Source organism: Cnephaeus nilssonii, assembly GCF_951640355.1.
Source record: "Cnephaeus nilssonii genome assembly, chromosome: 1".
Taxonomy (NCBI): Eukaryota; Metazoa; Chordata; class Mammalia; order Chiroptera; family Vespertilionidae; genus Cnephaeus; species Cnephaeus nilssonii.
The window spans coordinates 55,320,840-55,343,606 of record NC_137072.1 but is presented as its reverse complement, the minus strand read 5'-3'; the positions used below and the strand labels follow the sequence as shown (position 1 = coordinate 55,343,606).

At 34.8% G+C, this 22,767-nt stretch overlaps 1 protein-coding gene across 3 annotated transcripts in view; it reads left to right on the top strand.

The window, feature by feature from the left end:
- The window catches only part of PDLIM5 (PDZ and LIM domain 5), a 217,256-nt gene that overhangs the window by 127,963 nt on the left and 66,526 nt on the right, over positions 1-22,767 (top strand). For 2 of the 3 annotated variants that reach the window (XM_079773445.1, XM_079773447.1), the window contains exons 4-7: positions 3,323-3,365; positions 4,978-5,396; positions 14,410-14,582; positions 15,222-15,258. In XM_079773445.1, coding sequence (XP_079629571.1) covers positions 3,323-3,365; positions 4,978-5,396; positions 14,410-14,582; positions 15,222-15,258 — 672 coding nt within the window. The remainder of the gene's footprint in view (positions 1-3,322; positions 3,366-4,977; positions 5,397-14,409; positions 14,583-15,221; positions 15,259-22,767) is intronic. The other variant, XM_079773446.1, reaches the window with a different exon arrangement.

Here is a 22,767-nt window from a genome sequence, read left to right as displayed (position 1 = left end):
TTATTCGCACAAGCATTGTGTATTAACATTAAAACCAATCTATAATAATAAAAGTGTAATATGCTAATTAGACTGGACGCCCTTCAAGATGACCTTCTAGATGAAGCTGGGACTGTGAGGGAAGCCTGGGTCCTGGGTGCCAGAGGGAAACTGGTGCCGGCAGCCGGGGGAAGGAAGGCCTACTCTTGCATGAATTTTGTGCGTTGGGCCTCTAGTCTTTACATATTTGAAAGTAAAAATCTTTTTATTTTTTTATTCTGTGATAATTAGTAAAGTTTTTTATAAGTACCGCGCGCTAACCGATTGTGCCACTGGAGCTCCATTAGTAAAGTTTTTTAAAAAAATACTAGTGTTATTACAATTTAGTTTGGCAGATTTCACTTGTCCTATATTCTTAATTTCCTTAACCACAATAGTTTGTGTCATAAGAGTATGTAAATACATTTATAAGATTTTTGTAGCCGACTGATCTTTTAAAATATAATTAATGTATGTTATAGATTTTATGTACATAATCTGCGTGTCAAAATGTTTTTCCAGCTCTAACCATTTTGGCTCAGTGGATAGAGCGTCAGCCTGCGGACTGAAGGGTCCCAGGTTCGATTCTGGTCAAGGGCATGTACTTTGGTTGCGGACACATCCCCCAGTAGGGGATGTGCAGGAGGCAGCTGATCAATGTTTCTAACTCTCTATCCCTCTCCCTTCCTCTCTGTAAAAAAATCAATAAAATATATTTTAAAAAAATGTTTTTCCAAATATTTTTAATGTGGACAGATTGACTTATTCTGTTTACTCCAAGAAGCAAAACAACACACAAAAATGAAGGCCAGGTTAAATAGAAGTGTTCAGAAAATACATGGCTTAAATTGTGAGCTCCTGCAAACATTCAAGCTGAAGTCAGATGAGTACCTGATTGGCATGTGATAAAGTAGCACTAAAGAACCTTCCAGGTTTCAATGATTCTATGACTAATTTTGTGGTTATTTAAAAATTTAAACCAACAGAACTAATTTTTATTGCATCGGGTGTCAACCATTTTATTTTACATTTAATTGTAAGTCAGCTTATGTTTTTTCTATTAAACGGTTGTGTTTTTAATGTGTAATGGACTCAATCCTGGGGTTTTCAGGGCATGTTGCCCTTCTTTTCTCTGATTACTTGTCTTAGTTCATGTCACTACACTAGTAAAACCTTATTAGAAGGCAAGAAGGGAAAACAGATTTAAGCCTCTGATTTATAAATTTTTTGTGAATTTAAAATTTCAAACAGTATTTTTGTGGAACTTTCAAGGCACAAAGTATATCAGGACTTATTGTATGCTTTTTCAAAAAAATTAATGAAAACTAACCATTATGTGGCTTTTGCTGCTGTTGCTAACACTGTTTAAATAAGAAGAAACATCTGGTCCAGCCAGCATGGCTCAATGGTTGAGCGTGGACCTACAAACCCCGGAAAACAGTTCGATTTCTGGTCAGGGCACATGCCTAGGTTGTGGGCTTGATTCCCAGTACGGGGAATACAGGAAGCAGCCAATCAATGAGTCTTTCTCATCATTGATATTTCTATCTCTCCCTCTCCCTTCCTCTCTGAGATCAAACATTTTTTTTTTAAAAGAAGAAACATCTGGAAAAAAATAAGGTTTTGGTTTTCATATATATATATATAGATCTGTGCATTTTATTCTATTTGTAAACATGTTCTTTTTCATAGTTTTTATGTTGCTAGAAGAATTTAAGTGTCCAGAAGTAAAAATGGGATACCATCTTCTCTATTATAGCAAACTGTCAGTAATGCCTTGGGTGTTTTTAATATAGATCCTTTGTGATTTGCAGCCTATTGTGAAATTTCGGTGAAAGGAAGATTCCATTGTTCTGTACTGAACTTGTTTCCTTTGCTTGTTATAATGACCCTATGAGCTAAAAGAGAAACTTGAGAGTATGAATGGAAAGTCTGCCTGAGAGTACACATGGAAAGTTATGCAATTGTATATAATTCTATATAACCGTAACCAAGTGTTAGCATCTATTCTGGCCTCTCCTTAGGTTAGCCAATTATTCAGTCAGTGCTTACCCTAGCTAACCAAATTAGATATTGGAAAAATCAGTTGCTGCTAAAATGTTTGGAGTTCGTTACTAGGTTATGCTCATAGAGACCAAATATCCTTCACTGGCATCTTCTTTCTCTGTAAGTAAAACAATCTCGTAGTTTGTAGTTTAAAATGATCACTCATTTACTTACTATAGTTACTTTTCTTGAATTTTGCACTTCATGGCTTGTCCTCAGGCTTGTGTGATGTAAGAAGAGCCCAACTGCTTATTAAACATAACATGTACCTTAATGCTGGGTAAATAGCCTTTAAACCACTAGAAGCTTTCCCAATCATTTAGTTACTTTCCTTGACTACAGCCAGTGTATTATAATATATAAGAACTGGTGGCCTCAGCTCCATCCTAATAAGTAATTTATTCACTCTAACTTTGAAGTCCCTCATCTAAAATGTCAGGATAATGACAGTTTCCACTTGGTTATTTTTTATGATTGTATGAGATAATTCCTATAAATCAATTATTGCTACTATTAATCCACACTAACCAAAGGAACGGTAATAATACAGAAAGCATATATTAAAAATAATTAATTTGGATTTAGAAATGGTCAAGTCTATAGTGTACATGGGTTTTTGTCCTGCTTTCTTGCTCTCTCTTTTTAACACTCAATACTCTTTCATGGCAGGCACAGTACTGATAGAAACAAATGGTACATGGTCATCACCTTCGCTGAAATTATAGCTTAAAGGAAGAATTTACAGTTTAGCATCAACATAATGAGTAAACTTGCACAAGCAGATGAGAATCTGAATGCAAAATAAATATTCATTTGGTGACTCAGTTCAACCTGAGCTTATTCAGTATCTTCACAAAGAGGCCAATATCCTATGGATGGTTTCATGGATGCGAGGGGAAAAGGCAGATACTATTGGAGATGATTCAGATGATGTTTCAGGAGCCACTCAAGGATCAAAAAGTCACGTTTATTATCCTTGCCCTTTAAAGATTAAACTTGAGTGCAGTAGTAAACATGATTGGTATTTGTCTTTCCTCCTTTGAGTGTGTAGAGAACAAATGAATGTAGGGGTATTATTGGATCTTGCAGCATTTGACTTCCATAAACTAATTAGTAGATTGTGAATAGTCAAAAATAATGAGTTATAAAACTGTAAATTTTGATGATTTAGTATATTAAGGTATATAATAACATAAATTCCATTAATAAGTTTGTAAAAGTTCATGTTTTTTATTTTTTCTCTCCTTTTTCCCCCCAGAGCATCTGCTACATCCAGGCCGGAACCAGTACCTGTTCAAAAGGTATGTTTCTAACCTACTGTCATTAAGGTACCATTTTGATAGTCCCTCCTGAGCTACTATAATTTCCATTCCTTTCTCAGGCCATACTGACAATGTACAGTTTCAATACAGTTTTCCTTACAGTTCTTTTCCTTTAAAGATGACGGGAAAATGGAAGTCAACACACACAGAATTACCATCTTTCTAATTATACTTATATTTTAAAACATTTTTCCAGTATCATGTATTTTTAATAACTTATATACAAAATTTTTACATTACTTTTAACTTGCCAGTTTTTATTCATATATTCTAAAGATAATAAGTGTTTACTAAAAATTAATATTATAAGTCTTTAATCTTATTTTATTCATACTATTAATAAGTTTTAAGTTACATATGCTGAGTATTCTTGCATTAGGTTACTGGCAAATGCCTTTTTTTCTCTCATCTATATCCTCCAATTGTTCCAAACCATTATTCGTATACATCTGCTTTATGCTGTTTGGGGATTTCTCTTTAATTTTACTTTTACCTTACTATCAAATACTTATTGTATTGATTTACTGAGGTAACAAGCTACTTTTACCCATCAGTTAGATTTATAATTTTTATAAGATTTTTTTAGATTACCTTTGCTTTCTTAAAATTAAGTAAATAGAGTTGCCATTGTATGCTTTTAAAATTTTTTTTTTTTTTCAGGATGGTAGGATGAGTAGGGATGTCTTTAATTTTTTTTTTAAACTTTATACTTGCTTTGGAATAGGGATTTGTAAGCACAAATTCTGTTAATTTTAGAAAGAATTGATCTTTCTTACTAGTTATTTTTTCTTTAGCTGATAGCAGTGAAGAAACATCTAAGATTATTTTTTTTCCTCATGTAACTATTAAACATTTTTTTTTTTTTTTGGGAAAAGGAAAAGAATTTTATTCCTTTTTATTTCCTGAATGATATCTCAAAACATTCCAGAGAGAGAAACTGGTGGATTGCAGGACAAGAAAAGGATTGATTTTGTTTGTTCACTTGTTTGTTTTTATGTTGATTTTTAAAAAGCAATTTCTTGATTCAAAATAATTAACTAGAATGTGCACATTTCTGAGTTAGTTGAAAATAGTCCTATTCCTTTTGTTTTACTTGTAGGGTTAGAAATATGCTGCTGCTTCTGCATGAATCAAATGGTTGTACTCTGGAGAGTTAATTAAATGTGTTTGAAAGATGGAATTATAATTGAGACTCTGGATATTTTAAAATAAACATTTTGGTTAGCAATGTATTATTTATTGTGAGGAATTTGAAAATTTTTCCTTTGGAATATGTCTAAATTGACACTTATGATGGCCTTTAGGCTTTTTGATAGCTTTCCTGCTCCATTTTCTAAATATTTTGAAACTCCTTTCATTTTTATTTTTAAAAATGTACTCAGTGTGTGCATCTGTGTTATGCATGTTGGGAGCAGTTAGCATGCATGTTATGCTATATCAACTTAATTGTTTTTATCTGGAAACCTGTAAAGTTTGAGCTGCTAACATGATTGTGTTTGTCTTTTTTAAAAACAAGCTTTGTTCTTTTAAGAGAATCTGGTTTGCATGTATCTGGTGTGTTTTTGTATATGTTTATTTTTATTTTACATAGGGAGAACCTAAAGAAGTAGTTAAACCTGTGCCCATTACATCTCCTGCTGTGTCCAAAGTCACTTCCACAACCAACATGGCCTACAATAAGGCACCACGGCCCTTTGGTTCTGTGTCTTCACCAAAAGTCACATCCATCCCATCACCATCGTCTGCCTTCACCCCAGCCCATGCCACCACTTCATCACATGCTTCCCCTCCACCCGTGGCTGCTGTCACTTCTCCCCCATTCGCTGCATCTGGACTGCATGCTAATGCCAATCTTAGCGCTGACCAGCGTTCACCTGCACTGAGCGCTGGTAAACCTGCAGTTAATGTCCCACGGCAGCCCACAGTCACCAGCGTGTGTTCCGAGACTGCTCAGGAGCTAGCAGAGGGACAGAGAAGAGGATCCCAGGGTGACAGTAAACAGCAAAATGGGTAGGTGGCCAAGGGTGCTTTCTGCTCTTATCAAAACTCTTCTTTCAGGCAACAATCTAAATCCCCTCAAAATCAGCTGTTCTTTGAAAGAAGGGAGATGAGGTTTTATTTGCTTCGTTAGCATGTAGCTTTATATTATATACATACTGCACTTTCTGCAAGGCAATGATAGGTTAATCAAAACCTAATTATGCATTTTGACATGTTATGAACCATGTAACATACGCTGTAACTCTTTTTGTCCAAGTCCTGGCACAGCATTGAGCAGCTGGCACTTATAATGCAAGGCAAATCTTATATCTTTCTTCCTCAAAATTTCCATTCCTTTATTAGTCACCAAAAGTTTAAACAGTGGTTGCAGTTCTATCAGTTTATCAGCTTATGTATCATACCCTAAGTAGAGAGGAAATGAGGAGTTTGTAAGAAGCTTTTTTTCTAGGAATTAAGTCTTACAAAGATAGAAATCAAAGTTTTGACTCATGTCTGTGCCTGATGCATTAGCTTAGGTTAAAATGCAAGCATTGTTCTTTTCAGGTAAGCTCATGCTAGAATTTAGTCTTTAAAAGCAAACAGTAATGACAAAACAATAATGTCCAGGGATGCATGTAAAACTTTAGAAGCAAATTAGGAGATACTTTCATTGTAAAGATTTTTCTAAAATGAATGGATTTAAATTAATAGGCGCTAAATATATAATGTTAGATGTTTTTGAAAATCTATTTCTTACAATTTTTCCCTTTTGAAGTTTGTTTTCAACAGTCTTTATTTATAGATGGTCATTTTATTCTTTGAATTCATTGATCATACTTTAAGCCAGTAATTTATCTGATCAGATTTATTGTGGCAAAAATTTACTTTAAAAAGGAAAACAAAGGGAAATAATCTGCATGCCTGATTGGTTTTACCAATGCCAGTTCCCAGGAAAATATAATTAAAATAATTGTGTAGATAGGTTCTTTCTGAGATAATCCCTTCCGAATGGTAATTCATGTAATGAAGGGACTGTGCTTTGGGTAGCACTGCCACCATGGCAACCGTGGGGCTTTGAGAAAGAGGTGGCAGGGTTCCAGGCTGCTGCTGAGAGAGAAGGAGAGGTCTGAAGGAACAGCTACCGGGCCCTGCATGTGGTTCTGTGGTTGTGGGTGGCTTTGTAAAGTTTTCATATATATATATATATATATATTGCAGAAAATTAGTGTCCTTCTAAGAATGTCATTCTTTCATGTGAGGAAGAAGAATAGTATGTAGTGTTGAGGTGTGTTTGGTTGTCTGTTTTTTCTGTTTGATTTAAAACTATAGATTCTAGAGTCATCAGAGTACATATTCTGAAAAGACAGATGCTGCCTTTCAAATGCTAGCCCCTCAGAAAACTAAAAGCAGAAATTTACTACGTTTATTAAATTCCAGGTTCACTAGGAAAAAGTCCATTGAAGGAACTGTTTGAACTAAAATCTTTTCTCCTTATTAACACATCTTGAAATTTTAAATGAAAGTCTTCTTAATGGAAAGTTGTAGAGTTAAAAGCAAATTGAGGTTATGGAAAAGTACTACCTTTAAAGTATATGAAAATACCAAGCTTTAAATTTTGTGGTTTATAAGTATAGCTTGGATGATCAAACTTGAAATGATTGAAAGCGTATTATTTTCAAACTGAAACTGTAGGCAGTGGTATAGTTATAGGACCTTTATGGTGGCTTCTTAGTCCATCGCCATGTGATTATTGAGCACAGGCCTGGTGTCCAGCACTGTGCAAGATTCAGGAGAAAAGGGATCATTATGCATTTTGCATCTTTAACAGGCATCATTGGCAAATGGGTGTATTTAAAAATAGCTTGATTTCAAATGTTGTCCAGATGTTAGGGCAATGAAAATTTGATTATTCTGAAAACAAATGTGGTGTCTGAAATTCTAAAACAAATTTGCAGCGCCCTTTCTCTTACTACATGTAAGATTAAAGAAATAAAAGAAAATAAATCACACACTTGTCTGTGATGTGTCATTTTGAAGGGTAGGTGTTTTGTGATATTGATCAATGCATTTCCTGCATCAGGTGCCAAACAGTTTGTTTGTTTTTTAAATTACTGTCAGATATTTTACTAATTATGTGATTATTAAATTTTCCATATTTTTATAATGTTACAAGAGATTTGCAACAAAACATTTTCAAAGTTGAGAATTGTTACTTTCTTTTTATTTAAAAGATAAGATATACCAATAATCAAAAATTTAAGAGTTTAGAAGGTTGTAAAGCTCAATTCATGTTATCTTTTTCCTCAAAGCAAGATGTCTTAGTTCTTAAGTGATTTAAAGTAACTAGTGCCCTAGCCGGTTTGGCTCAGTGAATAGAGCGTTGGCCTGCAGACCGAAGGGTCCCGGGTTCTATTCTGGTCAAGGGCACATGCCCAGGTTGTGGGCTCGATCCTTAGTAGGGGGCGTGCAGGAGGCAGCCGACCCATGATTCTCTCTCATCATGGATGTTTCTATCTCTCTCTCCCTCTCCCTTCCTCTCTGAAATCAATATATATATATATTAGTTACTTTGCCAATTTGATAGACATCTCATCCAATTTTATATAGGATTAGTCAACATAAGGTACAAACAAGTGCCTATTAATTATGTACCATAACTGAGAAATAGTTATTCATCCTATCTAATAATATGAAATCTATGATTATGTTGATAGTTTCAGAATATTTCTTAATAATATGATGTCAGCATTCCTGTTTCTTATAAATAATAGTGAACAAGGCACTTGAAGAAATTTTTAATCTTTCTTTAACATATAAAAATTATTGGTCTTGGCTTGCTACTTTTTTTTTTTACCACTCTCTGTACTCTACTTAGAGCAAAATGGGACTTATATTCCAAACTGGAAGATAAGCTGTTTTGCATCAAGTAGTGTAAGTGATTTACCTTTTCCCCTTCCATATGCCCTTGCATTATAATGGCCACTGCTTTCAAGGTAAGTCTTTCATGTATCCTTATTAATTTCAATTTCTTTGGACTGTAATTTTTCCTAACAGTTCCTATGTGGTATTTTGAAGAACCTGGCCTTGGGAGATACAACATATAATAATGATATGGTAGTAATATTTTTAAATGCTTTTCTCTTTGCAGAAAACACAAGTGACAAAGTTAGTATCTACATTACTGGAGAGGAAATATGGTGATTTATATATGAGTAAACAGCATGAATGCCCGATTTTTGCAAAATTAAGTTAAATTTTGCAAAACAGCTATAATTTAGAATAACCACATTTAGTCTTTTCAGTGAGTTTGGTTTGCATTGCTATGTGGTGGTGAATTGTTTTATAGTAATAAATATTAGTGTTTGACTTTTGTTTTAAAATATATGTGGGGTTTGCTGTGTAATGGCTTTTTTAAAAAAAAGTAATGCTTTGGGGAATGGAATGTATATCAGTCTAGACTACTAGAAGACAAAGTAAAGGTAGTGGAGAAAGCAGAAAACATATACCACTAGTATTGGCATATGTAATACTGAGTTGATTTCCAAATTCATATAACAAAACAAGTATTTTCCAGGTAAAGTCTCTAAGAACATTTTTGATTTTTCAAACAATAAGGCTGAAAGATTTAAACCTCTATATGTGCAGTTATGTGTCCCTGGATGATAGAAAGTCTATACACCTTTTAAATTAGTTAAGAGAAATAATAATCAATTTATTAAATGTCACAGGTAGTTGGCATAAACATTGGAAATCACTGTAGTATAACTTGAAAAAACCTTGCTATTGTTTGTTGGTATTGATAGTAAACTGCCTGTGATTACTAGCTTTAAAATAGATTACAATCATATTAGATTAGAATTTAAAATAATTTCGTTTTAAGTTATGACTATTCTGAGTTGTGCTGAAATTTCTTTATCATTACTCTAAGAGAGTAGAATTGGAAATATGGAATATCTTAGCCATACTCAAGAATTAACTATTGAATTATTAGAGCAACTATATTCCAGTGTGGCTTTGGTCTTGCTAACTGAATAGTTTCATATTATATACACAAGAAATATTGCACACCAATGTGCTGGTGAAAAATCCCCAAACCCTGATTTTTTGTTTGTCTATTTAAAGTTAAATTCTTATGCACAAAGACTTTGATTAGTTACTAGATTCCAATGAAACAGTTTGACTTTAAAGGAGGGGGGGGAGAATGGTACTTGGAAAAAGAAATTTAAGCATTTAGGTTAAATATGTATTTAAGATTCAGATTCAGATGAATTAATTTATTAGGTATTACTGTGCATTGTGCTAGGTGTTTCTAAATGCATTATGTGATTTAATTCTCATTTAAACTGAATTCTGAGAAGTTACTCAAGTTTCTCAAATCTGGCAGCTTGTAAGTGATAGAGCTAAGATTGGAGCCTACTTCCTTTGAAGGCAAATTTTGGTGTACCTTCTATATCACCTGTTTGTGAACTGGGCTTATTTCTGTTACTTTGAATTCATACTTGTTTTTAATGATTATAGACTTCAGGCTAAATTGAGTGAATTGAGGCTATATGAGTACATAACGTGCATAAACTCCAGTTGGGTTTGCTATTACTTTTTAATAATGAGCATTTGAGGTATCTATCCTAAGAACACACCTGTATTTGTATAGTTTCAGAGTGCCTTAAAATAAATATGTTAAACATATGCCCTTACAACGAGACTGAGAGAGAGAGAAATTGCAGTCCATTTCACTGTTGAGGAAAAAGAGGCTTCTTTCTGTAGATTGCAGCTTGCCCAGGGCAGAGGGGAAGTGGGCAGTACAGGCAGGGCAAAAAGCTAAGTCATCTGACTGCCACATTGGCACTGTGGTGTATGATGGGCTGTTCCACTTGGGCAAATTTTCTAAAATGCATGAAAATACTTGGCATATTCAAGTTGGCATCTTTATGTTGAAAGCAATCAACCCTCCATTTGCTGCTCCTCACCATACTATAGAACATCCTCCCCAACTTCATGTTGACATACAACTGTTTCCCAAAACTTTATAATGATTAATTATGTATCTAAAATTCTACTCTGTTGAGGGGAGACTATTTTGAAAAACTATTTCCCTACTACTTAAAACAGCAAGGCAGAGGAGGGAATGCTTTGCACTGGGGCTAGAGAAGAATAAATATTGATAAACTATTGAGATAAACTTACTCCTACATCCCACCCCATTCAGTGAAACTCAACCTCTCTTGAACTTATAAAACTGACTTTGATGTTTAGGAATATAGGCACTTTCACAGTCTTAGTATTAAAACTGGTAGGAAGTTATTCTCACTATGTTTATAATGAATTATTAGTTACTCTGACTAAAACTCTATTGTGGAACGATTGATTAAACAGTGTAGAAAAGCTAGAGTTTATACTTTATCTTTTCTGTCCTTAATGGAATATGAATATACAGTTGACCCTTGAACAACATGGGTGTGAACTGCACAGATCCACTTACATGCAGAATTTTTTCAGTAAATATACAGTCGACTCTCTTTATCCTTATTTTTGGGAACCACGGATGCGGAAGGATGACTGCATGTATTGTTCCATGCATTTTATATAAGGAACTTGAACACCTGTGGGTTTGGGTACCCAAAGGGGTCCTGGAACCAGTCCCTGGAGGATACCAGGGAACAACACTATTTTGGGGGACTCAAAAGTTATATTTGGATTTTCAACTGCAGCGGGGTCGGGTAGGGTGGGGTGGGGTGGGGGGTTGGTCAGCACACCTAACCCTCACATTGTTCAAGGGTTATATTTTTTTAATGATTCTGTTAACTAATAGGCTATGTGAGTGAATTATGTTTTGAGATTTTCCCTCTTTAGATGTTATTAATCTAGGTCCTTTACTATATAATATCAGACATGCCTTTCTGGGTAAATTAGGTCGTTGGTAAAACAGAACTATGGAGTTTCTGAAATTCAGTTCTAAACTCCCTGGGATTTGCTTGTGATTGAGAGTAGTAGTAGTGGTGGACAGGGGAGAGTATGAAGATTGAATAATAGCCCATTATTTTTGACCTGTGCTTTCTGTATTTTTCATCATAATTACCACATTAAAAATGTTAAAATTTTCAAATAGTGCATAATTGCTAATTCAGGATAATTTATGTGTGATTACAGTTGCTATTACTATATACTACTTATATTATGTAAAAGTGTTTTTCTCCTAATCTCTCTGATTTAAAAAATGATTCTAAAACAATTTGATTTCACATCTTACATCTAATAATTGTTTTATTCTGTGCCTTTTGTTAGGAACATAGTAGGAATTTGGATTCATACTGAAATGAAATTTATAAAAACCTAGAAAAATTTTTTAAAATAATGAATCTTTCTCTCTTGGTATTAGTAACTTGAGACTTGAATTAGCAATGATATATAAAGTATTTTTCAGTGTTTTGGGAAACAAACAAAAACGCAGATAAGACTGTTGTCCCAATAATAACAGTGTAACAAAGTTTTGACTAACATTTGTTCATTTTTATTTGTCTGTGTTACATGGTTATTTTGACGCATGATGCTTGTGTAACATCTTTATGTAAATTCATTGTTTTGAATTTCGTTATTTCATTTTTTCCTTTTCTTCTTTTTCTGGCCTCATCTTTGTCGATTTTACATCATCCTGGGAACATCAATGTCTTCTCTACTCTATCACATTTGTGTGTGTGTGTGTATTATTTCTCTTTCAGTAACCCCGGCACCGTGTAAGTACCTAATCAGTGGTTCCCTTTGTCATTTTCATCATTGTCTCTGTAACTTGCCATCTTGCTTTCAACTTAACACCAGCAAATTTTGATAATATCTTCTCATTGCAAGAATTTTCAAATATGTTAAGGAGCCCAGGAACATGTTTTTCCTGCTAGAGAACTTCATATGAATCAGGGGTATGTTTACAGCACCCACACTTCAGTTAACCCTTAAGGAGGTAGATAAATATTATACACCATGTATATTGTGAGAGTTGTAGTTCAGCCTCTGCCATTTAGTGTTTTTTTTTAAAAGATTTGAACAAACTTGCTGATTTTTAATGTCTGTATTTTGAAATAATTTGCTCTTGCTAGTTAAGTTTATATTCTATCCCAAATACTTTAAAAAAATCATTGAGATTATTCTCTTTTTTAATCATAGTAATCAGAGTCTAGAGTTTCAAAGCTTGAAAAAAACTAAATGAATCATATTTTAACACAAGACCTCTGCTGTGGTGAATGTCACAGAGTATCACAAGTGAATCGCAGCTAAAATCATTCTTAAGTGGTGTCATTTTACAATTCTTGGTGTCTTAATTTTACACTGCTGTTTTATATTTTTATAGAACAAACCTTTTATAGATTATACAATAGTCTTATACTGAAATTGGTGACATTTAAGCATAAACTGCAATCACTAGTTACAGAGAAATTTAAAGCTATAAGTTTAATACTAAAATAAAGTTATTCAGGTAATTGCATAAGATTAAGTATTGTCTGCTTAGGAATTTATATTTGCCAAAGAATGTTGTTATGAAGTTATCTATGCCTATTATTTTTTAATTTTTAAAAATTTTGTCTGTTTTAAAAAGGATTTGATTTTGTTCAATATTAGTAAAAGGTGTTTTAGAGATTTCACTTCTGGTATATTAAAAACTTACCATAAATTTTAGTAGGTATTACTAATTTTGTATTATAAATACTTTTGATGCTGTTCATTGTATATGCAGATGATCCATAGTTTTAGAGCATGCATAACAAATAGTTATTTTGGTAATAATAAAAGAAAACAATATGAAATCATTACTGTTAGGCACTTTACATACATTATTTATTCCTCAAAACAACCCATTAAGATAGATGTAGTCCCCATTTCTCAGATGGGAAAAATCTAGACTTGGGGAAATTAAATGACTTGTATTAAACACACACTGAGTGGAGGATGTAGTACCTGAGCTTTTATCTTTCTGATTCTAAAGCCAGTGTTAACGTTAATTCTATCATGTTCTTCGATGGACAAAAACACTTCTAGTGTACTGAGACAGTTTTGATAAGGTACCTTAGGGTAAAGTGGTAAAGTGGACTTTGTAAATTCCCCAATATTTATGCTTTATTAAGAGAAAAATAAATGTTCTTAGCAAACTCTGTAGTTTACAGATCCCTTACTCATTTATTATTTCATGTAATCCTCAGAACAATGTGACTTTGTATGTGATATTCTTGTCTTATCAATGAAAACAGTGAGTCCTAGTGAGATTGACTTGTCCAAAATCCCACCTCTGAAAAATCATAGAGCTAAGATTTATATGTGGGTCCTTTGATAAATATTTCATTGGTTTATCATATACCATAGCTCTTCTTTACTATGCTGATTCTGTACACAGTCTTAATAGGGATGAGGGATATCTATCTGTACACATGAATGAGAAAATGACACTTCTGTCCCTTTCCAAAATTGCGTTTGGAATTGCTGGTTTAGCTTGTACTAAACCATTCTTGTTTCCTGGGTCTAGTGAAGACATGATCATTTAATTTTGTGAAAGCTAATACATTTTAGCAGCATATCGGTGTTTAGCAGTGGTTGTGAATGTAGTGCATATCTGTGTTTTGTTAGGCAATAGATGAACAATATAAGTACATAATTTTAAATTGCTTTATTTTTACTTCTATGGATATTTAGATTTCTCTTTGTTTCCTTCTTTTCTTAATCTTCTCTTTTCCTTTTCATGTTGGGATTCTCTCTTCTGCTGCCTTCTTCTGTCACTTAAAAAGGAAAACCCCACCTAAACGGTAACCTTCCTGTTGAATAGTTACTTATACTATTATTTTATATTAGCATATATGTACCTTTTTTCTACTTAAAAAACAATTCCATCTACTTTATTTTAGAAGGGTGCTCTTAAAAAAATTGAAGCTGTGCATGCTTGCAAAAGCAAAATACATAAAAGGAACACTAAGGATTAATATATGCATTATAAATAATTTGGCAGAGAATATTTATCCTTAATGTAATTATAAATTTTTCATTCATTTTTCCTTCCTAATCCTAGCCCACCGAGAAAACACATTGTGGAGCGTAACACAGAGTTTTATCACATACCTACTCACAGTGATGCCAGTAAGAAGAGACTGATTGAGGATACTGAAGACTGGCACCCGAGGACGGGCACGACTCAGTCTCGCTCCTTCCGAATCCTGGCCCAGATCACTGGGACTGAAAATCGTAAGTGAATACCTAGGGACTCTAGTAGGTGAATGTTCTTTGCTACAGAGAAGTAGCATTTAGACAGTTAAACAGTTATTAGGAAACGGTAGTTTTCTTGAGGCAGTTTGCTTTTAAATTATGCCATACATAATATGGCTATTGTAAATAAGAAATCAGCCCAGGAGCGTTTCATTGAAAAGTGTAGAAGCAGCAGTAATAGTAGTACTGATTGTAGTCTATGACCCGGTGACAAGATGATATAGAATTTTTTTTTTAGTGGCTCTATGCAACTTGGCCATTTGGTATTGATTGGTGCATGTAATTGCTTAAATCAGCAATTTTCAACCCTTTTCATCTGATGACACACACAAACTAGTAAAATTCTATGGCACACCAAAAAGTATGTTTTTTGCTGATCTGACAAAAATAATAGGTATAATTTTGATTCATTTACATCTGATGACTATTTATTGTGTTGGCTGTTGTCATTTTTTTATTTGACAATCTAAGGGAAAAGAGGCCAGTGCCCCTGACTAAAGTAGTCAGGTATTTCATGTTTTAAAAATTCTTGTGGCACACCGGTTGAAGATCACTGGCTTAAGTGATTTTAAAGTTTAGAAAACAAACTAATATTGGATATTGCTTATTATATTTCAGTGAAAGAAGCTGAAACTGATAATACAAAGAAGGCAAAGTAAGTTGTCCATTTTTTTTTTTTTTTTGTAAATTGAATGAATGGTTTCCTTTCATGAATGGTCTCAGTTTGTCATTTGCATTTGCAAGTGTAATGGTATGGCGTTTTGTTTTTGCAACCAGAAGCTAAGCATTTAACTGTGGTGCCTTTTGTGGAACTTAAATGTACAACTTACAGATTTCATAATTAGTAGATATTGTCTGGATTTTATGTCTAAAGTTTCTTTTCTTTAGTATTGAAATAAGTAGGCGGAAGGGTGTGTTTGGAGTGCTTATTTAACGCTGTAGTCTATGAATGAATTCATGTGATCTTGCAGTCACTTTATTTTGGGCATAAAAATGGAAGTTTCCAAGAGGGCTCTAATAGTTAATTTTCATATTTAAAAAATGCTCTCTACCCTTAAAATCTTTTGCTCTTAAATAACACAGCTTTGTGCAATTAAGCTTTAGAAGGCATGTTTTCTGCATGATGAACGAAGTGTAGAAACTTTTTCTTGCTCTTTCTTATGACTCTTCTATCACTTTTCTTTTTTTCTTTTTTCTTCTCTTCTATTTCCACAGGGAAAAGATACCCCTTCACGTGTTTAGCCCCAAATACACAAAATTACGTGACTGGCACCATGAAGTTTCAGCACGTGCTCTTAACGTACAGTGATTTATGAGCCTTGCCCCTTCAAGCAGCCAGCACATACCTTTTCATTCACTTTTTCTTTTCTCCAACTTCAGAACAAAATCTGTATTAAATTTGCCATAAGAAAACAATAGGACCTTTTCTATACTTTTCTAACCATTTCCTGCTATTGTGAAAATAAGGAGGATGAACATGTATTGTGCTAGTCGGTAGCTCACAGATGTTAAACCAACAGAGTATATTAAAGGACTAGAGCTGTTTAGTGGATTTACTGTTATCAGAGTAGTAACCTTGGAAAAAGAATTATTTTCGTAAGGTGAATTGGGTTAGTCATTTGAAGCAGAGGTGGGTGAGCAAATATGTCCTTGTCTAATTTGGAAAATAGTTCCTTATGGTACTACCTTTCCTAAGATTACTTTTAAGTTCATTATTACATAATGTTCAGAGTGGTTTGTGAATTAAAATTAGAAGACTTTATTAGAATAGATTTCATTATAGATTTGGGTATCTTTTAAAGCAGTTAATTATAATATAGGATGGCTACATGAAGAGGAGGAAGCCAAGATTTGGCTCCCCAAAAAAGGAAAGACAAGATTTCTGCCGCTGTTTGCAATGGGGAAAAAATACACTGTTTGGTTTGGTTAATTTAAAAAATCATATTTTCTACCAAAGGAAATATTTCTAAGCTGGTGGATATAATTAGGATATAGACAACTTCTAGGCATTAACTAGTAAGTGATAGAAAATATAGCTTTGCTTTGTTTCTAAATCAGAGGAGTAAATATAAAATAAATTGAAATATGAGTGATTCTTCCTGAGATATCTGAGAAACATTTCACTTAGTGATATAAACTATTGTGTGTGCTGCTATTCCTAGTAAGCTCTGTTTTGCAATACATTCAAGCTAAATATCTGACCAGAAATGCTTTCTGTTTTGTAATATAATGTATAATATTATTAGGTCTAAATGCAATTCTAAATGCATTTTGAAGTTTGGAAAAGTATTGTAATAAAGTTGCTTTTAACTTAGCTTTGTACCTTGTTTTCTGTTTCCTTTAAGCTGATAACAATGCCAGCCAAGATTTGTTACAATGTTACTGGGGTAAAATAAAGAATTATCATGACATTTCATTTGGGAACCCTTTTTAATTCTGTGAGGTTACTAAAATGTGAGGGTGGAATATGATAAAGGCCCCTATTTAACGCTCCCTCCTCCCCCCCCCCCCGAATTGTTACATTATTTAGCATACCTTAAGTATCATAGACTATGGCACAACCTAGAATTACTCTTTGTGTAGAAATGATTACTGAAGGATCTTGACTGAATTCAAGGTTCTATTTTAATTTTTCCATGTTACTTTAATGTTACCATTGACTAGGACAACTGCCTGATAATTTAGAGAAACTAACATTAATTTCAGTTAGTGATTGATTACTATCTAAAATTTGGCCTGCTTAATGCATTTAAAAAATAATTCTAGTACTTATCCCTGCTCATATCTGCTCTACTTCATAAGATATTAAAATGTCTTTCTTTTACTGCTTCAGTTCTTCTTCATATACCGTGGTGATTTTATCATTCTGACATCAATCCCATTTATGACTGCGTGCCTGACCTCTATAAGAAATTAGGTGTAGATTTTCCTATACCTAATAATGACTTATTGATCTCAAAAGATGACATTTGCAAAAAGATAGAATCAAATTCTCATGAAAATTAATTGTGTGGGTAAAGTGAACATAGTATTTTCCAGTAAGAACTAAACTTCTAGAATAACTACAGAATTGAGAGAAAGAACTATTAGGAGAGTTTTTAAGTAAATAAAAGAATGTTTCCCTAATCAAGAGAAGAGAATTGTGTATAGAACTTTATAACTTGAAATTGGTGCAGATGAAAATAAGAATTTAATACCTTGTCCAGCTGAAAATTAAGTATTTTTAATGTCGCACTGAAAGTATAAACTTAGATAAATGGAATGGTCTGTATTTGAGTGTTAGGGTAAATGTTTAGCCAAGATCACAAAGGACATTCCTCTTGACCCTGTCAGAGGGTGAATTCCGAAACTCAGTTAATCTTCTGGGACATCTTATATTCCTAGCTTAGAAACTAGCCAACAGTTATAAAAGCTTCTTGCAAAAATATTATTGTAAGTCTAGTGGCCTAATTTATAGCTTGTTTTTGTTTGTCTCTCTTGTACAGACTTTCTTTATCATAGGCTTGTTGTTTAATGTAAAATTGGGAAGTTACTCTTAAGAATTTTCAACATTTTTTTCCTTAAAAAATTTTTAACAGTCAGAAGATGGAATGTCTCCCACACAGTAGTTTTGTTACCTCAAAAAATACATTATTGCCCTAACCGGTTTGGTTCAGTGGATAGAGCGTCGGCCTGCGGACTCAAAGGTCCCAGGTTCGATTCCGGTCAAGGGCATGTACCTTGGTTGCGGGCACATACCCAGTAGGGAGTGTGCAGGAGGCAGCTGATTGATGTTTCTCTCTCATTGATGTTTCTGACTCTCTATTCCTCTCCCTTCCTCTCTGTAAAAAATCAATAAAATATATTTTAAAAAATACATTATTTGTGGAAACAAACATACCATTTTGTGCAACATTATGACTTTTAAGAAGATTCAGATTAAAAATATCTAAGCTTAAGAAAATATTGCTATTAAAATAGTAGCAGTTCCTTTTTTTAATTCAAATTTATTCAGAAATATAGAATGAATTGATTTCCTCTAGACAAATAATTTTGCAATTGTTATATTTCTGATGTGTATTTAAAATTCTATAAATCATAAACATTCATTGTCTGCATTCATTTCCCCACATGAGTAATTATTAAATATTTAAATACCAAGCACTGATATGTGCCTGGGATTCAGTAGTGAATAATAGATAAATATATGAACAAGATAATAGGAGATAATTGTGCTACCAAGATAATAAAATAAGTTAACATAAAAGAAATTTGGCTTAGGCAGGGAGGGAGTACTTAGATTGTGTGGGCCTCTGAGGAGATCACCTTAGTGCCATCACCTGAGAGAGGAAAAGGGGTCGGTCATGTGATATATTGGGGATCAGTGTACAAAACAGAAAGGACAGTGTGCCCAAAATGCGGCATATGAGAGGAAGCATGATATAAAAGCATGATATTTATGCACATAGCAAATAATTTTTATTCTCATTACTAACCATGGCATTTTACTTCATTTATTTATAAATTTGAAGTTGTTTTATCATTTCCAGCCACTTTCAGGTAAAATTAGAAAATGAAGAACCAAGCAGATTAACCAGTTTGCTAAATAAACTACATATACTCACCTGGGTGGTGTCATCCCTGAGCATAGTAATCATTTTAATGCTTTTCCCATTGAGATCCATTAAAGTCCTGGAAAAAGCAGGCATTTAATACAGTATATGTTGGTAACATGTATGTAGGGAACAGAAGTGTATATAAAGCCATTCAAAAACAAAACATTCATGTATAGAAATTTGATATATAATGCTATATTCATAATTAAATGGTGAATTTGACAATTAGTACTCTCTCTCTTTTTTTTTTTTAATCCTCACCCAAGGATATTTTTCCATTGATTAGAGAGAGGGAAAGACAGAGAAATATCGATGTGAGAGAAACACATCGATTGGTTGCCTCCTGCATGAGTCCCAACCAGGGCCTGGGCTGGGGAGGAGCCAGCAACTGAGGTATGTGCCCTTGACTGGAATCAAACCCAGGAAGGACCCTTGGGTCCGCAGACCAACACTCTATCCACCCAGCCAAACCGGTTAGGGCATACAATTAGTACTCTTTATAAACTTTCCTACCATTGTTTGGTCTCCTTTGTTTATGCCATTAAAGAATATTCCTTAAACCAAGTAAATATGGTACTTCCTTGCTCACCCTTTCCAAAACAGTCACATTTTATTTTATATTTTTCTGGTTAAAATAGTGGAAAAAAACAACACCAAAACAAAACAGGGAGTGATAAATTCAGGGTTTTAGACTCAGGTTTGTAACTGACTGACTCCTTTCTGCCCCTGAGTTTCCACTTTAAAATATGAGGTTAGGATCCGTGGTGGACACTGTGATGCAGATACTGCTTCAGTTGAGGACTTGACACCACTCCTGCTGGGTGAGTAGGGGGGCATGATAGCCTTCAAGGGTCAGCACCTTCACATAGCACCTCCTGCAATACTGGAGCCTTCATGGAGCTGTCCAACGGCAGTGACCTGATTGGAGAGAGAAGGAGGTTAAAAGCCTGGTCATTTCAGCCCAGGTAGGGACAAATTAGAAGGGTCATTCTAGATCCAGCGCTTGCTTTCTTTTCCTTTCCCTGTTGACCCTACGGGCACTTAATAAGCACCCTCCATGCTGAACTCTGTCCTGATGTTTGCTTTCTGGAGAACCTGATCTGCAACAGAATCATAAGCTTTTAGATCCCCCTTGGGACCTGGGTTGCGCGGGTTCTCTTCAGTGTGGTTCTTGTCTTCATCTTCTCATCATTCGCTCTGCCTTGGTCACCAGCCCCTCTCCTTAAATCTTCAACTCAGATCGCAAACACCATTAGGGAAATAATTAAGTGAAAGAGACGATACCAGGTAAGTCAGCCTGAAAGTTGTATGGAAGTCAAAAGGAAAACATATTTGTTGACTGCATCGGAAGTATCCTGGAGTAATGAGTATGTAAAGGTATTTAGAAATCAAATAGAGTCAGGGCTATATGAATGAGTCAGGGAAATGGGAAGCTTTAAAATAGAACATTAGGATTTACTCTGAGTAAATGTAATGAACACTTGTAACTGGAAGGCAGCACTTAATAAAATATTATGATTTTGTACGTTATAATTTTCCATATGCAGCATTTTAGAATCAAATGTATTAGTCATTTAATCGTCACTTAAAACATTTCATTTGATCATCTCTGCTGTTTTCTTCACATCCTTTAAAGTTTACCTCTTGTTCTCTGGGAGGAGATGCTGGTGCTGAGTAGCCTTTGAGAACATGTAGATAACACAGATACGACGAGGCCAGGAGAGTGCTCCTGAGGGACTGGGGACGCTAAGTGTAATGCTCTGAGTCATCCAACAGATGGGAGCACCATGCTGCTCAAAATGCCAGGGGTGTGCCACTGAGAACGGCACTGAGTGCGAGTGCTCCCTCGTCCAAAGGTTTCCTTGTTCCTTCCTGAAATGCCAACCACGCACTGTTACCCACAGTGCACCACCCTCAGCAGTAGAAATCTGTTTACTTCTGAAGTTACATACTATATTATTGTCATCCTTTTTTGGCACCTCCTTTTCTAATTTGTATTATGGATATTTGTGTAATAGTATAAACTGGGAGGAAAAGGCATTCTAATAGGCATGGTATTTCTTCCTGGGTGCAACTACAGTTATGTAAGTAAAGCTCTGTACATTGAACATATAATTCCATGTATATAAATGGAAATTTATTAGAAATGTATATATAAATACTAGGGGCCCGGTGCACGAAATTCATGCACTGGGGTGGGGAGGGGGGGTCCCCTCAGCCTGGCCTGTGCCCTCTCATAGTCCAGGAGCCCTCAGGAGATGTCCGACTGATGGCTTAGGCCCACTCCCTGCAGGCATCCTTAGCGCTGCCATGGAGGTGGGAGAGGCTCCCACCAGTGCCGCTGCACTTGCCAGCCATGAGCCCAATTTCTGGCTGAGCGGCACTCCCCCTGTGGGAGCACACTGACCACCAGGGGGCAGCTCCTACATTGAGCATCTGCCCCATGGTGGTCAGTGTGCATTATTGCAACCGGTCGTTCCACCATTCAGTCGATTTGCATATTAGCCTTTTATTATATAGGATAATATACAAATATATACAAATTCAATTTGAAAGTGGGTGTTAGGATTGTAAGGTTCATTTCTGGTGAACTACTTCTTAAATTAGAAATGTACTGTATAAGCTTAGGCTGCCATAACAAGACACCACAGATTTGGTGGCTTAAACAACAGAAACTCATTTTCTCACAGTTCTAAAAGGTAGAAGTCCAAGATTAAGATGTTAGCAGAGGTGCTATGTGAGGCCTGTCTGGCTTGCAGATGGCAACCTTCTCCCGCCGTGTCCTCACGTGGCCTTTCCTCTGTGCACACAGAAGAGCTCTGGTGTCTCTGCCTTTTTTTTTTTTTTTTTTTTTACAAGGATAGCAGCCTTACTGGATTAGAGGCCTCCTGCTATGACCTCAGTTACCTTTAGTTACCTCCTTTGAGGCCCTCTCTCAACATACTGTCACATTGGGGTTAGGCTTTCAGCATATGAATTGGGAGGTTGGGTATTGCACACAATTCAGTTCCTAACACCAGCTGGCTTTCCATACTAATACTCAGTTTGATGGATTAGCATGTAAACAAGTTTTTCTTAAGTAGTATCACTGACTTGGTCCTAGTTGGAAGCATTGTTCCTCTGCTCTGGTGCCTCTTTTTCTACTTTGGGTGGCGTATTTGTCTTCCTAACTAGAGTATATAAGCCCTTTGAACACAAGGATTTTAGTATCCCACCATATGGGGCACTAGCTAGCATTAAAAAATGGTTTCTACTGGTGCATAATTGCATATTTCTCCAATTCCTTAATTGTTGAATTTTAAGGAAATTGTTTACAGCACGGTATACACAACTTTTAATTGAATATAAATTCAGTATAAGGTCAGATTTTCATTAAAATGCCAACACATTAATATCTACACTGAAAGTAAAGTGGAACAAAACCTACGTTGTTTAAAAGGAGAATTGCTGTGCTTTGTGCACTCTAATTGGCAAAAGTTGACACATTTCCCCTGATGATATCTGTTTGTTAAATAGGCATGGAAGACTTTTTAAAAAATTAAATGAAATTTTGTTTTTGGATTCATCTT